The sequence below is a fragment of the Ovis aries genome, chromosome 8, assembly GCF_016772045.2.
Source record: "Ovis aries strain OAR_USU_Benz2616 breed Rambouillet chromosome 8, ARS-UI_Ramb_v3.0, whole genome shotgun sequence".
Lineage (NCBI taxonomy): Eukaryota > Metazoa > Chordata > Mammalia > Artiodactyla > Bovidae > Ovis > Ovis aries.
Window position 1 is genome coordinate 74,187,295 of NC_056061.1, and position 20,367 is coordinate 74,207,661.

General features: G+C 43.6%; 1 protein-coding gene and 1 pseudogene across 4 annotated transcripts in view; one reads left to right on the forward strand and one right to left on the reverse strand.

Annotated features, from left to right (window-relative positions):
- The window catches only part of LOC114116085 (UL16-binding protein 1-like), a 32,667-nt gene extending 25,121 nt beyond the window's left edge, over window positions 1-7,546 (forward strand). For 2 of the 4 annotated variants that reach the window (XM_060419814.1, XM_027972418.3), the window contains exons 2-4: window positions 4,712-4,975; window positions 5,217-5,492; window positions 6,148-7,546. In XM_060419814.1, coding sequence (XP_060275797.1) covers window positions 4,712-4,975; window positions 5,217-5,492; window positions 6,148-6,263 — 656 coding nt within the window. In that variant the 3' untranslated portion in view covers window positions 6,264-7,546. Of the gene's footprint in view, window positions 1-4,711; window positions 4,976-5,216; window positions 5,493-5,815 lie in introns of all 4 variants that reach the window. The other 2 variants (XM_060419815.1, XM_042253608.2) reach the window with 2 other exon arrangements.
- The window catches only part of LOC132660258 (EP300-interacting inhibitor of differentiation 1-like), a 73,251-nt pseudogene that overhangs the window by 12,218 nt on the left and 40,666 nt on the right, over window positions 1-20,367 (reverse strand).

The following is a 20,367-nucleotide window of genomic DNA, read 5'->3' on the forward strand; positions in this document are numbered from 1 at the left end:
GTTGGAGGAAGAAAACTTAAAAGCTAGAAGGAAAAAAAGAGAAAAATACAATAGAAACAGAAACTACTCTTTCATGGAAAGTTGCCTTTTTAAATTTTTTTTTAGTACAGAGGAGTTCTGCCTTTTTACTTTGGTGAAAGTAGGAGAGGAATTTACTGAAACATCTTAATTTGGCAGATCCCAGCATTTCTCAGTGCCAGAAGTGGATTTGGGTCAGGTCAATAGTAAATAATCCCTTTTACTGCACCTAGAACAGTCCTATCAGAGAAGGCAATGGCACCCCACTCCAGTACTCTTGCTTGGAAAATCCCATGGATGGAGGAGGCTGGTAGGCTGCAGTCCATGGGATCACAAAGAGTCGGACATGACTAAGTGATTTCACTTTGACTTTTCACTTTCTTGCATCGGAGAAGGAAATGGCAACCCACTCCAGTGTTCTTCCCTGGAGAATCCCAGGATCGGGGGAGCCTGGTGGGCTGCTGTCTATGGGGTTGCACAGAGTTGGACACGACTGAAGCGACTTAGCAGCAGCAGTAGCAGTAGCAGCAGAACAGTCCTATGCACACAATGGGTGCCTGAGTTGTGTTGTGTAGAAAAAAATAAGTAAACATATTTTGTGCTTATCTTCAAGCCTGGCTTAAGTATAAAATGGATTTTTTTAAACACTTGAAAAAATTAAAGAATTCAATTTTTTTAAAATTACATATGCATCATCAGGAAGGCACTCAATGCTATCCACTGATCAGCGCCTCCCTGGAGTTAAAGCTCCTCCCAGACAGCTCAGACTGTTACTAGTTGAAGCTGGTTATGACCCAGATCCTACCACCTATGAAGGTAACAAGTGGTTGAAAAGGACAAGTTAGTTTGCTCAGGAGCCCCGGGAAAATAGTGACCTAATGTCCTCAGACTGCCTCCAAGTTTCCAGGTTAGAAAACGGGCAGAGGTGGCTGCTGCAGGGCGCATCAGCATCTTGAGCACAGTCAGGGTGGTTGGCACAAGGCAAACGTTTGAGCACCACCAAGCTTATGGTTTCAACCAGTCTGGGGGTCTGCATGCTTGCAGTTTTTATGTGCTGGGGGACTGCTTCCTATAGAAACAACTTGAGGCTTGTGTCAGCTCTTTGTTATCTTTCAGGGAACTGGGAATTTCATGACACTGCTATGTGGCTAGTCACAGTCTACACTGTTACCAGGTTCCCAGCCTAAGGAGTATTCCTTTCTCCATCTTCACATGTTCTAATCCTTAACTCTTAAACCACCATTTTGAGACTCACAGAAGGCCTGGCTGACTAAAACTTCTCTACAAACAAGAGGCAAACAGAGACCATGGGGGACGGGTCTTTCCCACTAAGGCGCCCTAGAGCTCTTTCGGTTACAAGACCATTTATTATCCATTTTTTCATGGTCCCAAGAAGCCCAGGGCCTCCAACAGCTTCCTGTCTCTTGAAGAGAGTGTAGACATGCCCTCTGTCAACTGGCATCTTATCCCTTTGTCTGATAACTCACGAAGCAAAACCCCCTGACCTGGCCCCCAGGACCTAACTTAGGAGGGACGGGAACAGGGTTTCCCAGAGTGTGACACAGGGCTCAAGGGTGAGGCTGGGCATCCCCATGCCTACCCTTTGCTCTCACATTCATAGTATCTAGGAATTGGGACACCAGCAGCCTATAATGGTTATTGATTAAGGTAGGAGTTGACAGATTTTTTTCTCCAGAAGAAGGTAAATCTCAAGGCATCTTTAGGCAATTTGGTATCTTTATTTGGTGCAAAAGAGGCTTCCATGTTTGTGGGGCACCAGAAGCCAAATATAATGTGTAAATCAACTGAGAACCAGACTTGTCCACTGTCCTGGCTTCTGACCCCAGTAATGAGTGACCCATCCCCTAGAGAATCATCCAAGAGCTGCCTCAGTTGTCTGTTTATGAACCAGAAACGTACCCTGTCCTGCCTTGTAGCTTCTGGTGGTGGGACTGTGATAGGAGTGTGGATCTGCCTGTTATGGGCTAATGCACCCCCTCTGCTATAGACTGGCTTCCTTGGTTCAAGGAGCCATAAGGGACACTGCATGAAGCCACAGGTGTGAGCAGGGGATAGTGGCCCTGTATCAACGCTGGTGTCAGGCCTAGGTCCCCTGCTGGTACATCTTATTTGTTCCCTGTGGCCCTGGTTATGCCAAGCCACATAATCACTTCTATCCTATGACGGCTGGCCTATCTGAACTAATGCTTAGGGGTTGGTGAACCCAGATCATGATGGGCAAGTCTGACATTCCATGACCAGAGGCCTCATCTCTGCCAGGCCCCAGGACCATACCAGGAGCCACACTGAATGGTATGGGCTTTCTCACTGCAAGTGGTGTGTCCTTTCTTCAGGACACTAGGAGTCTGTGTTGTGGGCCTCCAAGTAAAATGCCTCACACAGCATGTAGCACCTTTCCAAACACAGATAGCTATGACGTCACCAGTTCTGTTGGGTCACCTGCCCAAGAAGCAGGTCCAGCCAGACTCATCATTCATCAGTTGTGACTGCTTTTGTGCCAGGACAGCAGTTGCAGCAGAGACCTAGGGTCTGCGAAGCCTGAAATGTTTCATATGTACCATTAGAGGGAACCTAGGACCTCAGTGGTAATTCAGTGGAGATAAGATAGGGACCACAGCTCTGCGGGCCTAGGGAGACTGTAGGTTGATACTCATTTCCATGATTTCCTCCAGGAGATGATGTTGTTTACATGTACTATCAGGGGATGGGGAGTCAGGGTCAGAAGAGTGAATGTGGAATTCACGACTATGGTCCCCTCACCCATGGTAGTTTACTAACAACACAGACTGTCCATTCATGTCAGAAGTCCAGGACATGTGCAATGGACACTGAGTGGATCTGTGGACCCAGAGATAACCACCGTTAGCAGGACCTGGAACAGTTGTCTATTAATTGCCTGGTCCTCAGAACATCACTTCACAGCACGGGTGCTGTGATCATGGTACCGTTCCTGTGCATGGCGTTAGTAACACACTGGGTCCCATATGAATGTGGGAGTAGTTCTAGCTCACTTCAGTCACTCAGTGGTGTCTGACACTTTGCGACCCCATGGACTGCAGCCCGCCAAGCTTCCCTGTCCATCACCAACTCCCAGAGCTTACTCAAACTCATGTGCATCATGTCAGTGATGCCATCCAGCCATCTCATCCTCTGTCGTCTGCTTCTCCTCTGGCCTTCAATCTTTCCCAGCATCAGGGTTTTTTCCAATGAGTCAGTTCTTCGCATCAGGTGGCCAAAGTATTGGAGTTACTTATCCCAGTAAATAACCATGTGGCTCATCGGGAGAGAATGGAAGGACTTCTGCACTTGCTGTGGTGATGAAAGGGCCCTCCTCACTGGGACGTGGCTTCTTTCTCTGGTGATGCCTTCTGAGAAGTAGCTCAGTTCTGGAAATTTTGGTAGGGATGTTTGGGAGGGATGGCTGCTTTCAGCCTGCTGATCATCCAGTCTTGTGTTTGTCTCTCCTTGTTTTCTGTCAGTAAAGCAATTTGCATCCAGGTTCACTGACCATCTCTCTGTCTCTAGGATCACCCTGCACTCTGAGCCAGCATTGTGCTCCTGGCAGTCAGGCCCTGGCTGGCATTGGGTCTCTCTAATGACTTTCAGCTTCCCTGATAGCTCAGTTGGTAAAGAATCCGCCTGCAATGCAGGAGACCTGGGTTCGATCCCTGAATTGGGAAGATCCTCTGGAGAAGGGAAAGGCTACTCACCGAAGTATTCTGGCCTGGAGAATTCCATGGATTGTATAGTCCATGGGGGTCACAAGAGTCAGACACAACTAGCGACTTTCACTAATCACTTTGACCATTGTACCAACTTTGCTCCTAACATACAACAATCCGCCTGCAATCTGATTTTTCCCCATTTTCCATCCTGTTCTTGCCGGAAGCTGATGGGAACACCATCTCCTACCATTATCCCTGATTTCCACAAAAGTCAACCTTGAGCTGTTGGAGATGCTTCTCATCCACGCTTTCCTCTCGGGCTCCATAGACTCCATCAGGCTTTCCCATGGCGCGTGGTGGCCTGGACACTTTCTTGCCCTTTCATTCCGTGTCTGCCCTAGCAGACTCACTTCTGTGAGCCTTGGATCCCCTCCTCTACCACCTGCCTCAGAAGTGCTGGACTTTCTCTTTCACGCCATGTGGGCCAGGTCTTTCTCCAGGCTTCTGAGACCCATCCTAGTGGGAAATCAGCAGTGTCTTCTCAGCCTTGCTAAGTCCTGTGACCCGTAATTATTAACTCTTCCTTCTCCGACTTGGGGTTCTGTGTTCACTCGTCGCCTCTTTGCCCTTCTCCCTGTGATCCTGCTTCCTCAGGAGCATCCCCACAGGCTCCCCATCTCTCACAGAACACGGGGTTAGATTCTGACAGTCCTCTCTCATGTAGACTTTTCCTGCAGAGCAGCCTGACACGTCTCTGCAAAGGTTATGATGCTGGGAACGGACCTGGTGGACAAGGGGACACACCCAGGATGTGTGATGTTTGCCAGGCAGGGGACTCCTCCTTCTCCACAAGAAGAGGAGGGGCACTGGCTGTATGGTGTGTGTTGTGGGATGTCATTGCTCTGTCAGCCCGCCCTGCACTTTAATCCGCTCTCACATAACTGGGGGAAGGGGCTTCATGGTCTTTTTTTCCCTAACCTCACCCTCACTGTGTTTTGCCTTCACAGACCCTCATTCTCTTTCCTATAATTTCACCATCGATCCTCAGCCCAGAGATGATCAGCCATGGTGTGAGGTTCAAGGAGAAGTTGATCAAAAGGTCTTTCTCTCCTATGACTGTGGTACAGCTAAGATCAAGTACATGAGTCCATTGGGAGAGGAAGTGAAAAGTATGAGCGCCTGGGAAGCACAGACTGTCACACTCAGAGACACTGGAGACTTGCTCCAGGGGCAGATGCATGACGTTACACTGGAGAAACATACAGACAAGGGTGAGTTAGAAAATCCAAATGCAGGAGGAGTAGACTGGGCGCTTAGCTGCATCCACTGTTTCTGGGTAAAAAAAAAAAAAAAAAAAAAGGATATTGTCCTTCCCTAGTAGTCCAATGGAAAGAGCAGCTGTTGCAGGAGAGACCAGGGCCAGAATATCTGGGCCCAGGGGAGTTGGACCCAGGTGGGTAAGAATCTGTCAAGCCCAGAGGCTGAGCTCTTTCTTTCCTTCCGTGGGATCAGGCCCTCTGACCCTGCAGGCCAGGATGACATGCTGGCATGAAGACAATGGACACACCAATGCATCCTGGGAGTTTGGCTTCAATGGACAACTGTGCCTCCTCTTTGATTCAGAGAATGGACACTGGACAGTGGTTCATCCTGGAGGGAGACAGATGAAAGAGAAATGGGAGAATGACAGGGATGTGACCGACTTCTTCAAGAAGGTCTCCATGGGAGACTGTCAGGCCTGGCTTCAGACTTTCTTGGTGTGCTGGGAGAAAATGTTGAAGACCTCGGGTAAGTGAGAAGAGTAGGAGAAAGTGGTCATCCTCTCATGGTGACATGGACCCATTCCCATGTGTGTGTGTGTGTGTGTGTGTGTGTGTGTGTGTGTGTGTGTGTATGTGTGTTTGTTTGAGAATGTGATCCATCAGAGGTGAGTTGTTCCTGGGAGAGCAATGGCTCGGGGATGCTCTGTCATCCTCCTTCCTCTTCCACTCCTGATGTCTCTCCTCACAGCACAGGCCTTTGGAAGACTGAACATGGATTTTTCCTGACCCCAAACCTGTAGACATCTTTTTGATTTCTGGGATTTATTTTTCACTGTACCCTCTTTCCAGAATCTTCTTTCAAATGTCAACAATACTACTTCGGGAAATCTGTCAATACCGCCTCTGCTGTAGCTCCTGAGGACTGCATCCTCAGGTCACCGTCTCTGATGTCACAGCAGGACTGAGTGGCTGTGTTGGACACCTGCTCCCCCATAAGCTGTCAGAGCCCCGTGAGGACTGGGCTCCTCCCTTCCCCCCATCTCGCCTGGGGATCTATCACAGGGGCCTCCATGTGATGGGTGCCAGCTGTCTGCACAGTAGGGGTACTGATTCAGGGGGGCGAGGAGGCATCTGCCGAGTTTGGGGTGTATAGAAGGGCTTCACTCTTACTCTCCTTGCAGCATCACTGACCATGGGACCCTCTACAGTGCAGCTCAAGGCCCCAGCCATCAAGCACATCACCTGGATCCTCCCGGTAGTCCTCACCAGTTTCACCATAACTGTCTTCCTGGGCTGAGTCCTTTCCAGGAACAAGTACTTGCTGGGAGCCAGCGTGAGGAATCCCACCCGTGACGACGTCATGAGGGAGGAAGCTGACATACACAAGGATGTGATCAGACTTCAGGAGTTCCCCCTGGCACTTCCTGAGCATGTACCCCCAAACCAAAAATCTGCCGGCCTTTGTACTCTGCTTTTCCACTCTTCTGATAGTCTCTGGAAAAAAGTCAACTCAGGGCTTTAGTCTTCTGCATTTGAAAGGGATGTTTCAGTTAAACCCCCTCTGATAGCTCTCTAGCTTGCCTAACAGGTGCCCCAGACCTCTTACAGCTTGTGAATTGCTTACAGCCCCCCAACCACGAGAGGCACAAAGCTTAAAAGCACCTTATAGATACAGAGCCTTTTCTAAAGAGTTAAAACTTATATTGGTAGAGGGTTTTCACTGTTGACTCAATGATTGCTGCCAGGCCTCCATATTCTTTTATCTTTTAGGCACCTGGGAGGATGTTAATCAATGTAAACAGGATATGGAAAAAGATATATAGTAATTTTGATGTTAGCAACACTAGTCTTTTGAGTTAATTGCTTCTCTTTTGTTGTAAATCACTGTACTCCCTTTACTTGTTATAAGTTGCTGTATCTTTGCTATGTAAGAATGTAACTTTATTTAGTGCTTTCTGAGAGTGGCACCAGACACTGGGAAGATCAACACAAATAAGTCTTCTGGTTGACAAACCCTTATCAGAAAAAAGGCTGTAAAATGTTAATTGGCCCTTTCTGGCCAGAAGATGATATAAATCACCTAAGACTTGTGTATACAATTAGGTATGCAGAGAGAAAAGCCTGGTTTTGATAAGAGTCTGGACTGCTAACACTGCATAATTTTGTATTACACATTGATTTCTATGTACAAAAAAAGGTGTAAAAGGCCTTTCTAGACAATAGGAGCTGGAGCCAGTCGCTGGACTGGTTTCCCCCGTCTCTCTCTCTCTCTTTTTCCTTTTCCTCTTTACTTTAATTTCAGGCTGAATTCCCATCTGGGGCGTGGAGGCTCGCCAAGTCTACTAACTTGCCCTGGCTGTTAAGCCCCGCGCGAAAGGGAGCCTAAGGCAAGGCACCCTTAGATATTCAAGCGAGCACCAGTGGCCCAACGTAGATGGTGCAAGTTCCTTGTCTGGAATTTTATTGGTCTTCCACGTAATCCAGGTTATTCAGCCCTCTTTCTCCACTTAATTTTCCTACTATACTATTGTTTCTTAAACTAATCTTATATTAATAAACAAATTAGTCTTTCCTCGCCAATGCCGTCCATGCTTCAAATTCCCTGGATCCACTGGGGCTGGACCCCAGCAGGTACTAAGGGCAGAATTCAGAGGGAAGACAGGGGCATGGGGCCTGACGTGAAGACGGGGAGGGAAATCCCAGCCAACCCCTGCCCCTCAATGAACCTCCTTATCCTGCAAATGAGCAGGTGAACAAGGCCTCATATAACCTGAGAGCAAGAACTCAGACACACTCAGGCCTCAGTACTGAAAGGTCCTGACTGTCAGATGACAGTGGGAAGTGGGGGGCGGCTGGGGGCCTGTTGGAAGTTAAAAGGGTGTAGCCAAGTCCCTTGACTGAGCACAAACTGCTGGCTGGCAGGGCCCCTGATAGGTGGTGTGAGAATAGCAGGCACTCAGGATGAGGGCAGGACTAGGGGAGCTGAGAGCAGCATGGGGGCTCCACGTGAGTGTCAGTGGGGAGGGGACCCACCCAGGGGCCAAGATGAGAGGGGCCGGGCTCGCATCCCAGGAGGAAGGGATGGCAAGGCCTTCGCAGTCCCAACTCCAAAGGCCCGTTCTCATAGGAAGTGACCTGGGTCAAGCAGGCAAGGCAGGAGCCCCACAGCAGAGACTGTGGGAAGGGCTGAGGCCAGGCCTGTGCTCCTGGAGAAGCAGCAGGTCTGACACAGCCTGTGGCCTGCACGTCCCCAGCCTCCTGGGGACCCAGAGCCCCATCACTGAGTGGCCCTGCCTTGAGCAGAGGTGCCTGGGGGTGGTGGGCCTGAGCTGGGGTGGAGGCGCCCAGCTGGGGGGACCAGGAAGTGATGGGGGCAGGGACCCTGGTCCTGAGAGCTGTGTGTGATGCTCAGAGGCTGGAGGGGCATGAAGGAAGGAGGTTTGCCTGCAGCCCCCCAAGGCTGTCAGGAAGCAAGGCCACTCCTCTGGGGACCTGCTCCCTGGTCCTTTAGACCCATTTGGGGAGGATCCACCTGAGTAAAGGGAGCAGATTGATTCCTCACTGGCTCCAGTCCTGAGCCTGAGCAGGGGGTGTCAGGGCCTGGGGTGACTCTGTGATGCAGGAAGGAAGGAGGAGGTGACAAGAAGCTGCTGGGCCTGGGATGGGGGTGGAGGACATAGGAGCCCCTCAGTGAGGACGGGACTGGGGGTCTGGGGAGGGGCAGCCCCAGGAAAGTGACAGGAGTTCCTCAGCCTCCTGGACCAAGGCCTCTTTCTTTTCTGCAGGAGACAGTGCTCCCAGGAAGCCTGACAGGGGCTCTGTCACCCTGAGGACTCAGTCTCTGCTTGGACGCCTTTGTTCTCCTGTGTTCACTTTAGAGCCAGGAGATGAGACCCAGGAATTCGGAGCCTGCCTCCCAGTTATGATGACAAGGTGGTTGCACAGTCTCGAGTCTCTTGTCACATCTGGTGAACAGCCTCCTCAGTCTCTCTTTTTTCCCATCCTATTTTGCCTGTTTTCTTGGTGCTAAGTGATGGAATCCCTGCATTGAAATGTTCAACTACTTGAACAAGAAATCTCCACAAATAGGACATTTTCTGTCTTCTAGTTTGTGAAAAATCAGACTCTTCTCTGTATGGCAATCTCATTGTTGCAAATGATGATAATGGGAGGAAATACCATCTGCTATTACAGGACTCAGGGATTCTTTGTATGTTCAGAGAAACAACTTTAGAGTATTTTCAACAAAATAAAATATTGTGCCTGAATGTCTCTTTTAGTCACTTTATTTCCTAATATGAATATTTAAGTCAATATTTCGTTATTGCAAAATACATAAATACTTCAAGTTTCTCTTTCTAATCAAGGAGGGAACTCAGGACATTTCACTCTTTCTCCATCTTATGGGATTAAATAGAAATGATGATTCAGCTACATTTATTGTGGAAGCAGAGAATAAAAAGAATGCTCTTAAAGTAACACGCAGTCCAGCTGTCAATCCCAACCTGATACCTGGATCCAAAGATCCTGGAACTTGTGCAATGAGATTGTTCTTTATTTCATCAAGATCTGTACCCTCAGTCGTGACTCTCCTGTGCTCCTCTACACCTCCCCCTCTCGAAGGAGAAGCCAGACTTCACAGCACAAACTATGTCTGTTTTGAAAAGTAGATTTATTTCCCCATTGACAGAGGATCATAGTCAGAATAGGTAATGAATTACTACAAATAAATAAGATAAATTGTAACTTTTTGACCACTGAGCTGTTCACATATGGTGAATTGTTGTTCAGTTGCTAAGTAATGTCCAACTCTGTGACCCCATGGACTATAGCACGCCAGGATTCTCTGCTTCTCACTATCTCCAGAGTTTGCTCAAACTCATGTCCATTGAGTCAGTGATGCCATCCAACTATCTCGTCCTGTGTTGCCCTATTCTCCTCCTGCCCTCAGTCTTTCCCAGCATCAAGGTCTTTTCCAACGACTTGGCTCTTCACATGAGGAAGGCAAAGTATTGGAGTTTCATCTTCAGCATTAAGCTTCCAATGAATATTCAGGATTGATTTCCTTTAGGATTGCCTGATTTGATCTCCTTGCAGTCCAAGGGACTCTCAAGAGTCTTATCTAGCACCACAATTCAAAAGCATCATTTATTCAGGGCTCCATCTTCTTTATGGTCCGACTCTCACATATCTGCATGACTACTGGAAAATCCATAGCTCTGACGGGATAGACCTTTACAGCAAAATAATGTCTTTGCATTGCACATTCTACTCCACATCTTTCTCTTTTTTTCTCAAACCAACTTTACCACTTGCCTTGATGGTCAGTTTTGCTTTCTTATCATGCATGTGTTCAGTGGAGGAGCACTTTTGATTTTCTTTAAGTACTTTTCCTTTGTGTTCACAACTTGACCAACTTTTGATGCGAAAGGCCTGGCTTCTGCCCTGTCTTGGCTTTTGAAATGTCTTTTTCAAAAGCTTAGCTATTTCTACCCTTGGATTTAAAGAGAAAGACTTTGATTCTTCCTCTCACTTGGACATGTAGAGGCCACTGTTAGGTTATTTTTTTTCTTCTCTTAAGCTTTTCTTCCAAGGAGCAAGCATCTTTTCATTTCTTAATTAAAATTAATTTTCATTTAATGGCTTCAGTCGCCTTCCACGGTGATTTTGGAGCCCTAGAAAATAAAATCTGCCTCTGTTTCCACCTTTTCCTCATATTATTGCCATGAAGTGATGGACTCAGATGTAAAAATCTTAGTTTTTAGAATGTTCAGTTTTAAGCCAGAGTTTTCACTCCTCCTTCACCTCCTTCAGGAGGCTCTTTAATCCCTCTTCGCTTTTTGCCATTTGGGTGGTATCATCTGCACATCTGAAGTTGTTGTTATTTCTCCCACCAATCTTGAATCTAGCTTGGGCTTCATCTAGCCCAGCGTTTCAGATGATGTACTTGGCACAGAAGTTAAATAAGCAGAGTGACAACATACAGCCTTGACATACTCCTTTCCGAAGTTGAACCACTCCAGTGTTCCATGTCCGGTTCTGACTATTGCTACCTGTGCTGCATACAGACTTCTCAGGAGACAGGTAAAGGTGGTCCGGTACTCCCATCTCTTTAAGAATTTTCCAGTTTGTTGTGATCCATGCAGTCAAAGGCTCGAGCATAGTAAATGTAGCAGAAGTAAATGTTTCTCTGGATTCCCTTACTTCTTCTAGGATCCACCAGATGTTAGCAATTTGATCTCTGCTTCCTCTGCCTTTTCTAAATCCAGCATGTATATTGCAAGTTCTTCATTCACCTACTGCTGAGGCCTCAGTACAGTTCAGTCGTTGAGTCATATGCAACTCTTTGCAACCCCATGAATCGCAGCATGTCAGGCCTCCCTGTCCATCACCATCTCCCAGAGTTCGCTCAAACTCACGTCCATCGAGTCGGTGATGCCATGCACCCATCTCATCCTCTGTGGTCCCCTTTTCCTCCTACCCCAATCCCTCCCAGCATCAGAGTCTTTTCCAGTGAGTCAACTCTTTGCATGAAGTGGCCAAAGTACTAGAGTTTCAGCTTTAGCATCATTCCTTCCAAGGAACACCCAGGACTCATCTCCTTTAGACTGGACTGGTTGGATCCCCTTGCAGTCCAAAGGATTCTCAAGAGTCTTCTCCAAAACCACAGTTCAAAAGCATCATTTCTTCAGCGCTCAGCTTTCTTCACAGTCCAACTCTCACATCCATACATGACCACAGGAAAAACCATAGCCTTGGCTAGATGGACCTTAGTCGGCAAAGTAATATCTCTGCTTTAGAATATGCTATCTAGATTGGTCATAACTTTTCTTCCAAGGAGTAAGAATCTTTTAATTTCACGGCTGCAGTCACCATCTGCAATGATTTTGGAGGCCCCCAAAATAAAGTCTGACACTGTTTCCACTGTTTCCCTACCTATTTGCCATGAAGTGATGGGACTGGATGACATGATCTTCGTTTTCTGAATGTTGAGCTTTAAGCCAACTTTTTCACTCTCCTGTTTCACTTTCATCAAGAGGCTTTTTAGTTCCTCTTCACTTTCTGCCATATGGGTGGTGTCATCTGCATATCTGAGATTATTGATATTTGTTCCGGCAATCTTGATTCCAGCTTGTGCTTCTTCCAGCCCAGTGTTTCTCATGATGTACTCTGCATATAAGTTAAATTAGCAGGGTGAGGCCTGGCTTGAAGGATTTTGAGCATGACCATGCTAGCATGTGAAATGTGTACGATGGTATGAGAGTTTCAACATTCTTTGGTATTGGAATGAAAAACAACATTTTCCAGTCCTATGACCATTGCAGAGTTTTCCAGATATGCTGACATATTGAGTGCAGCGTTTTAACAGCATCATCATTTAGGATTTTAAATTGCTCAGCTGCAATTCCATCACCTCCACTAGCTATGTTCTTAGTAATTCTTCCTAAGGCCCACTTGACTTCACACTCCAAGATGCCTGGCTCTAGATGAGTGACCACACCATCGTGGTTATCCAGGTCATTTAGACCCTTTTTGTACTCTTCTTCTGTCTGATTTGTCACCCCTTTTTCATCTCTTCTGCTTCTGTTAGGTCCTTTTGATTTGTCCTTTATTGTGCCCGTCTTTGCATGAAGTGTTCCCTTGGTATCTCAAATTTTCTTGAACAGATTTCTAGGCTTTCCCTTTCTATTGTTTCCCTCCATTTGCACTGATCATCTAGGAAGCCTTTCTTACCTCTCCTTGCTATTCCTGGGATTTCTGCATTCAGATGGAGAGATCTTTCCTTTCCTCCTTTGCCTTTCACGTCTCTTCTTTTCTCAGCTATTTGTAAGGCCTCCTCAGAAATGATTTTTCTTCTTGCATTTCTTTTTCTTGGGGATGGTTTTGGTCAGCACGTGCTGGAAAATGTCATGAACTTCCATCCATAGTTCTTCAGGAACTCTGTGTACCACATATAATCCCTTAAATCTATTTGTCACTTCCACTGCATAATATAAGGGAGTTGATTTAGGTCATAGCTGAATGGCCTAGTGGTTTTTCCTACTTTCTTCAATTTAAGTCTGAATTTTTCAATAAGGAGCTCATGATCTAAGCCACAGTCAGCTCCCGGTCTTGCCTTTGCTGACTGTATAGAGGTTCTCCACCCTTGGCTACAAGGAATATAATCTGTCTGATTTCAGTATTGACCATCTGGTAATGTCCATGTGTAGAGTCTTCTCTTGTTTTGTTGGAAGAGTGTTTTTGCTATGACTACTGTGTACTCTTGACAAAACTCAAAATAGCCTTCTCCTGCCTCATTTTGTACTCCAAGGCCAAACTTGCCTGTTACTCCAGGAATCTCTTGACTTCCTACTTTTCATTCCAATCCCCTATGATGAAAGGGATATCTTTTTTGGTGTTAGTTCTAGAAGGTCATGTAGGTCTTCATAGAACTGTAAACCTATGAAAAGATTGAACATATCTCAAATAATCAACCTGACAAGAAATTGCTGCGATATCCTCACATATTCATATAACTGACAGCCTTTAAAATAAATCTGGATCAAGTGGTACAGGAAACGAAATAACAGGAGTTTTCTTACATTTTTTGGAGGAGTAAAACTGAATCCTATATATTTCAGTGTATCTCAACAGTAGATCATTTGTTCATCCTACTACACAACCAACCCAATGTTAGTTCCAGATGGAAAATGTGTACCAAAAGCCATGTAGATACAGCAAAACCTCAGAGATAGTCCAGGCTGTGTTCCAGACCAGGGCAGTAAGTTGAATATCATAATAAAGTGAGTCACACAAATTTTTCATTTCCCACATTACATATAGTTTTGTTGACACTGTCTGAAGTCTGTGAAGTGTGCAATAACTGTATGACTAAATAAATAATATACAAAGCTTAATTAACAGCACTGTGTTTCTAAAATAGAGAAGTTTGAGCATCATCTGTGTCTTCGCGAGTCAAAATCTTTATGCTGGTGGAGGGTCTTGTCTCAGTCTCTATGTCTGCTGACTGGTCAGGATGGTGGTTGCTGAATGTTGGGGTGGGTAGGGCAATTTCTGAAAAGAAGACAACAATGAAGTTTGCCACATCATATGACTCTTCCTTTCACAGATTTCTCTGGAGCATGCAGTGCCCTTTAACAGTGGTTTTACCCACAGTAGAACTTCTTTCAAAATTGGAGTTCATCCTCTGCAGTCTGCTGCTGCTTTTTTCAACTAACTTTAGGTTATGTTCTAAATCCTTTGTTGTCATTTAAATAATCTTCATAGCTTCTTCACCAACAGCAGTTTCTGCTTCAAGAAACCGCTTTCTTTGCTCATGCATAAAAATGAACCCTTATTCATTTCAGCTTTACGATACAGTTGCAGCAATTCAGCCACATCTTCAGGCTCCACTTCTAACTCTAGCTGCCTTGTTATTTCCACTACATCTGCACTTACTTTCTCTAATGAATTCTTGAACCCCTCAAAGTCATCTGTGAAGGTAGAAATCTACTCCCATACTCGCATTAATGTTGATATTTCAACCTATTCCCATGATCCACTGTTTTCAGTGGAATCTATAAGCATGAATCAATCCACTGTAAAGGGAGTTCCCTGGTGGCCCAGTGGTGAAGAATCCACCGTCCAATGCAAGGAATGATGGCTTGATACCTGTTCAAAGAACTACCTGTTCCGAGACCTAAGATCCTACATGTCGCTGAACAACTAAGCCCACGTGTCGCAACTACTGAGCCCAGGCAACACCATTAGAGAGTCTGTGTGCTGCGATGAAGGATCCTGCATGACCCAACAAAGACCCCACATGCCTCAATTAAGACCAATGCAACCAAAAAAAATTAGCAAAAATTTTTAAAAGACTATATCGTTGGTTTTTGTTTTTTTTTTTTTATGAATTCAGTGCAGAAATTTTTCAGTTGACTCTGTCTAGATCCAACAGAGGAATAACTATCTATGCAGCTATAGCCTATAATGTACTTCCTAAATACAATGAGTTGAACATCATAATTACTCCACGATCCATGTGCTTCAGAATCGATGTTGTGTTGGCAGCCATGAAAATAACATAAATCTCATTGTTCTAGCAGCCCTCAGGCTGCAGCCATTATTTAAGGGGCCAGAAAAATTCTCATTGAGATATCTGACCAACAGTTATTTGGGGCAAGAATTAGGCCAAGAGGCCTGACCATCTTGGCTCAACCCCACTCTGGGGATCCCAGAGCTTTTTATATAAAACTAGATAAAATGGACAGGGAACAAAAGAAAAAAAAATCCAGTATGCTTCCCCTGTGGCTCAGTGGCAAAGAATCCGCCTGTAATGCAGGTGACATAGGTTTGAACGCTGGGTCAGGATGATCCTCTGGAGAAGGAAATGGCAACCCACTCCAGTATTCTTGCCTGGGAAATCCATGGGCAGAGGAGCCTGGTGGGCTACCGTCCATGGAGTCACAAAAAGTCGGATGCATCTGAGCTACTGAACAACAGCAATAACGATAGAAAATAAAGTTAAAAGGTATACAAGTTAATGGAATTTAGATAAAAGTATATAAAATTGGCATATTTAAATGGATTTGTAGAAAATGGTTAAATCTCTTGTTTAATTATACTATGAGATAGACATGTTTCCCTGGAGAATATTTCTCCTGCGTGGTATTATAAGATAAGAGATATAGATTGCCACCCAGGAGATAATAACTAAACGTACTAACCAATAATGTTACCTGAGCCATACAAGAAAGGAAAAACAAAAAACAAACAAACAAACAAACAAAAAAAAAAACTGAGAGCTAACATACTAGGACTAATAAAAATAGTGATTTACTTTGGGTGTAATTTGTAAACTCAAAAGGATCTTTGCTAAATACTTTATATAAACCTTTGAAGGCATGGTAAATTAAATTCTAAAGTTCTAACACAGACAATTAGTAAAAGAAATTTCAGTTTTGTTAAAGATCTTATCACTGATTTTAATATCTTTAGGTGACAGAACTGTTCTTTAGAAAACTGTAAAAGCAACTGGCTTTCTCTTAGAAATCTCTTACAAACCAAAGTGTAAATACAAGCCCCAAGGACTGAGACTGAGCCTAATTAGCTCCATCAGACAAGACTGGAAACCAAGGGGAAAAGTGGCAGCTTTAAAATTAAAAGCCCTGGGAATGTTCTGTTAACCAAACCGTACAGATAGCAAAGCCTTAGTCATCTGAGCAAACAATGTTAATGTATTTCAGCTGTTCTTTGTAAACTAATAACTTTATATTGTAATACCCGATTCATGGTTAAGCTTTTAAGTGAAGCTATGAGATCTCTGGTTTTGCCTGTAGATTTCATTTAGAGACAGTGGCTAAAGTAACTTTCAGGTTCACATGAACTGGCAAATATTCAATAATAAGTTGATATCTAGTATTAATGTTTGTTTGTTTATCTAATTGATATAGACATCTCAAGAGTCATCTAAATTATGTAACTCCTTATTGTACCTAGATTTAATACATAAGACCTTACTAGATCTGTTATAAGAAAAATAACTTGATATTATGAAATCTGAAAGTAAATGTAAATGAGATAAAAACATTGGGATAAACTCTTTAAAATAATTAAATTTTAGAAATGTCTACCTAAAATAATCTTTCTAGATATTTGATAACTGAGTTTGAGCAAGCTCCAGGAGTTGGTGATGGACAGGAAAGCCTGGCATGCTGCAGTCCAGTGGGTCACAAAGAGTCGGACATGACTGAGCAACTGAAATGACTGACTGGCTGAAAGTCCTAGAACTGTGTTAATTTGAGTGATCAAAGTTTATTAAATAAAATACACTGAAACATCAATTACTAAATTAAAAAACTAAAGGTATTTAGAAATATCAAAAAATGTTGCTATCACATCGATATGTATTCTATAAGAGAACAAAAGTTTTAAAACCTTATCACTGGTGTTTATGATAACCAGTCTATAAAATGCCAGTGTAAAAGACAGTTCATTGCTTAATTCTTAGCTTTTATTAAAAACTAAGGTTTTAAGTGTTGAAGATTCTAATTTAGCATGTCAGTAAATCTATAAGGAATAATACAGTAACATTTCAGTATATAGTAAGAAGTAAAATATATGTTTTCAGTTAAAAAAGATATGAGAAATGAGATTACATTTTATGGAGGAAAAAAAACTAGCTGGTTGGTCATATTTAGATGGAAAAATGAGAGACAGGATGAATACAGAAAGTGATGAGAGATTATGCAAAGGAAGCCTGAGGAGAAAATTTTATACATAGTTAGGATGAACAACACTGAAGTGCTAAGTGAAGTCGCTCAGTCGTGTCCGACTCTTTGTGACCCCATGGGATTTTGCAGGCAAGAATATTGGAGTGGGTTGCCATTTCCTTCTCCAGGAGATCTTCCCAACCCAGGGATTGAACCCGGCTCTCCCGCATTGTAGGCAGATACTTTACCGTCGGAGCCTTGAAGCTAACTAAATGGATTTTGTTAAATAAGCTAATGCAAGACTGGAATTTGATTTCTCTTTCTGTTAAAAGTGCTCCTGCTTGAAAACAAATTGCATGAGTTTCTGTGCCCTTAGGCGAGCCATATTTACTGTTTTTATGACTTTGGTGAAGTGAATAAGTACTGTTTCAGTGACCTATGATCCTGTTGTCTTTTAAAACTTTTTTTAATATTTCTAACAAACTTCCCAAATAGTAAAATCTAACTAAAACTCCGTTAGCCTCCAGCTAACTCAGAGATGCTTCAAAAAAATCTCTGAGACATCTCAGAGAGAAATACTAAATTAAGTTTATTTTTAATTTAAAAACATTGTCATGTTATTGAAGGTAAACTTTAGGTTGTAATGTATAGATAAATGTCATTGATATAGATATCCCAAAATTTATTCCTAACATCTGATATGTCCTGATATAATGTTATCAGTCATAATTCTAGTTATTATCCTAAAAGGTTACATGTTACAGAAATATCCAAGTTTCCTGCTAATTACACTGTATTCAAAGTTTTAACTATACTATTTTAAATTTGTCCTTCATAGAGTATTATAATTTTATATGGCTTGTACAAAATAAAGATTTTCAAAAAGACTCATAAAAAGAACCTGTTTAAACAAATGTAAGTTTCTGATAGCCTTTAGGTAATGCCACTAAACTGGATAATAAATGACACACTATAATAGAAAACTTGACTAATTCCTGCAGATCAATAGGAGTTAAGTACATGAGACTAAATAGATATATATAATTTATCACTTGGATTTTAGAAAACATACTAACTTGAATCTGTCTTCCAGTAAACCTTTTTCTCTGATACTGTCCCAAGTTGATATATTAAGCCTTTGTAAACAAAGATAAAACATTTAACTTTTTCTCTCTACCTGATACTGGCAAAATTTGGATTCTCCAGCTGGCTCTCCTATGGATTTGATGGTTTATTACAACTGGATTACAACTAGTGATACTAATTTTGTCTTAATTTATTTTTCATTTCCAAATTGTTTATGCCCCTGACTCTACTACACTATGACTCTGTCAATGTTGCTATTAACAGCTGCTGCTGCCAAGGCACTTCAGTCGTGTCCGACTCTGTATGACCCCACAGATGGCAGCCCACCAGGCTCCCCCGTCCTTGAGATTCTCCAGGCAAGAACACTGGAGTGGGTTGCCATTTCCTTCTCCAATGCATGAAAGTGAAAAGTGAAAGTGAAGTCTCTCTGTTGTATCCGACCCTCAGTGACCCCATAGACTGCAGCCTTCCAGGCTCCTCCATCCATGGGATTTTCCAGGCGAGAGTACTGGAGTGGGGTGCCATTGCCTTCTCTGGCTATTAACAGCTACATTACTTATATTCTATTTTATAAAATTGTTTTCTCTTAGAGTGTATAACAAGGCTTCCAACAAACGTAACCGTGACTTAAAACAATTAATCAAATATTTACTTCTGTATGTGATCTATAATTATAATAGTGTGACTATAGGTGTGGGAAAAGAAAAGAAGGGAACTATCTCCTGGATCACAATAGGTTAAAAGACAGAGGACCCAGGAAATCTTTCATTGTTTATCAATGGGTCTAATCCAGAAACTAACACCTGGAGCGGTATATCAATGAAAAATTCACCTGACCTGGGATGAGCCTCACAGCACTGTGGGACCAAAATTGGTCATGAAATGTCTCCCAAATATCAGTCGAATTTCTGACCAAGGGAAATAACTGGAAAACAGAATATTTCCTGTTATGTCAGTAGAGGATGTCACAGTCATCAGTGATTCCAGCCCTCCAGAGCACTCAGGAGGGAAAAGAACACCTGTGTGATATGGCAGGAATCAGGCTGCAGCCACTTGCTACGGAGAGCCCTGAGGAACTCAGAAGGTGAAAACACAGACAAGAGGCCTCAGAGAGCTGAGATGCATATGAAAGGAATGATTCCAGTGAGCCCAGACTCTTACATCTTCCCATATATAGGAAAGCACTAAATTCCCTAACTTGAGATATCTGGTTTTCTTTAATTCACAAAAATACTTTTGATGCTCAGACTACCTGCCCTGTGTTGCAAACTTCTACATCACCTGAGTCCTCCCCGCTGCCTTCTTGGAAGAGTTCTCTCAAGGCTACTTGAGATGCTACCTCCAGGATTTATGTCTTAAAAATTTCAACCAAATAAAACACAGCTCTCAACTTTTAGGTTGTGACTATTTTTGAAGTCAACAATGGTGAATTGATTTTCAAGTCATGGGCAAAGAAGAGTGTTTTCAGCAAAAGGTGCTGGGGCAACTGGAGAGTCACATGCAAAAGAATGAGGTTGACCCGCCCCCTTACACCATATACAAAATTAACTCAAATTGGATCATAGACATACATTGAAGAGATAAAACTATGAAAGTCTTAGAAGAAAAGATGAGTGAATCTTTGCCTTTGCATTTGACAAAACTCTTCTTAAATACAATACTAGCCACAAAAGACAACAGAAAAAAAAAAAAAGACTTTTTCAAAATTCAAAGAAAATTCCTTTTTAAAGGATACCATGAAGAAAGTGAAAAAATGAGAGAAGATATTTGCAAGTCATGTGTCTGGTAGGGCTTCCAGGTGGCTCATTGCTAAAGAATCCGCCTGCCAACGCAGGAGACACAAGTTCAATCCTGGATTAGGAAGATTCGCTGGAGGAGGACATAGCAACTCACTCCAGTATTCTTGCCTGGCAAATCCCATGGATAGGGGAGCCTGACGGTCTACAGTCCATAGGGTCGCAAAGAGACAAACACAACCGAGCGGCTGAACACAAGAACGAGCACACATGTATCTGGTAAGTGACCGACATCAGAATAGATAAAGAACTCACACTGCATAGTGGGTGTGCTCTCTGGACAAGCTCCCAGGGAGGACCCATGGCAGATGATCTAAAAAGTGCTGAG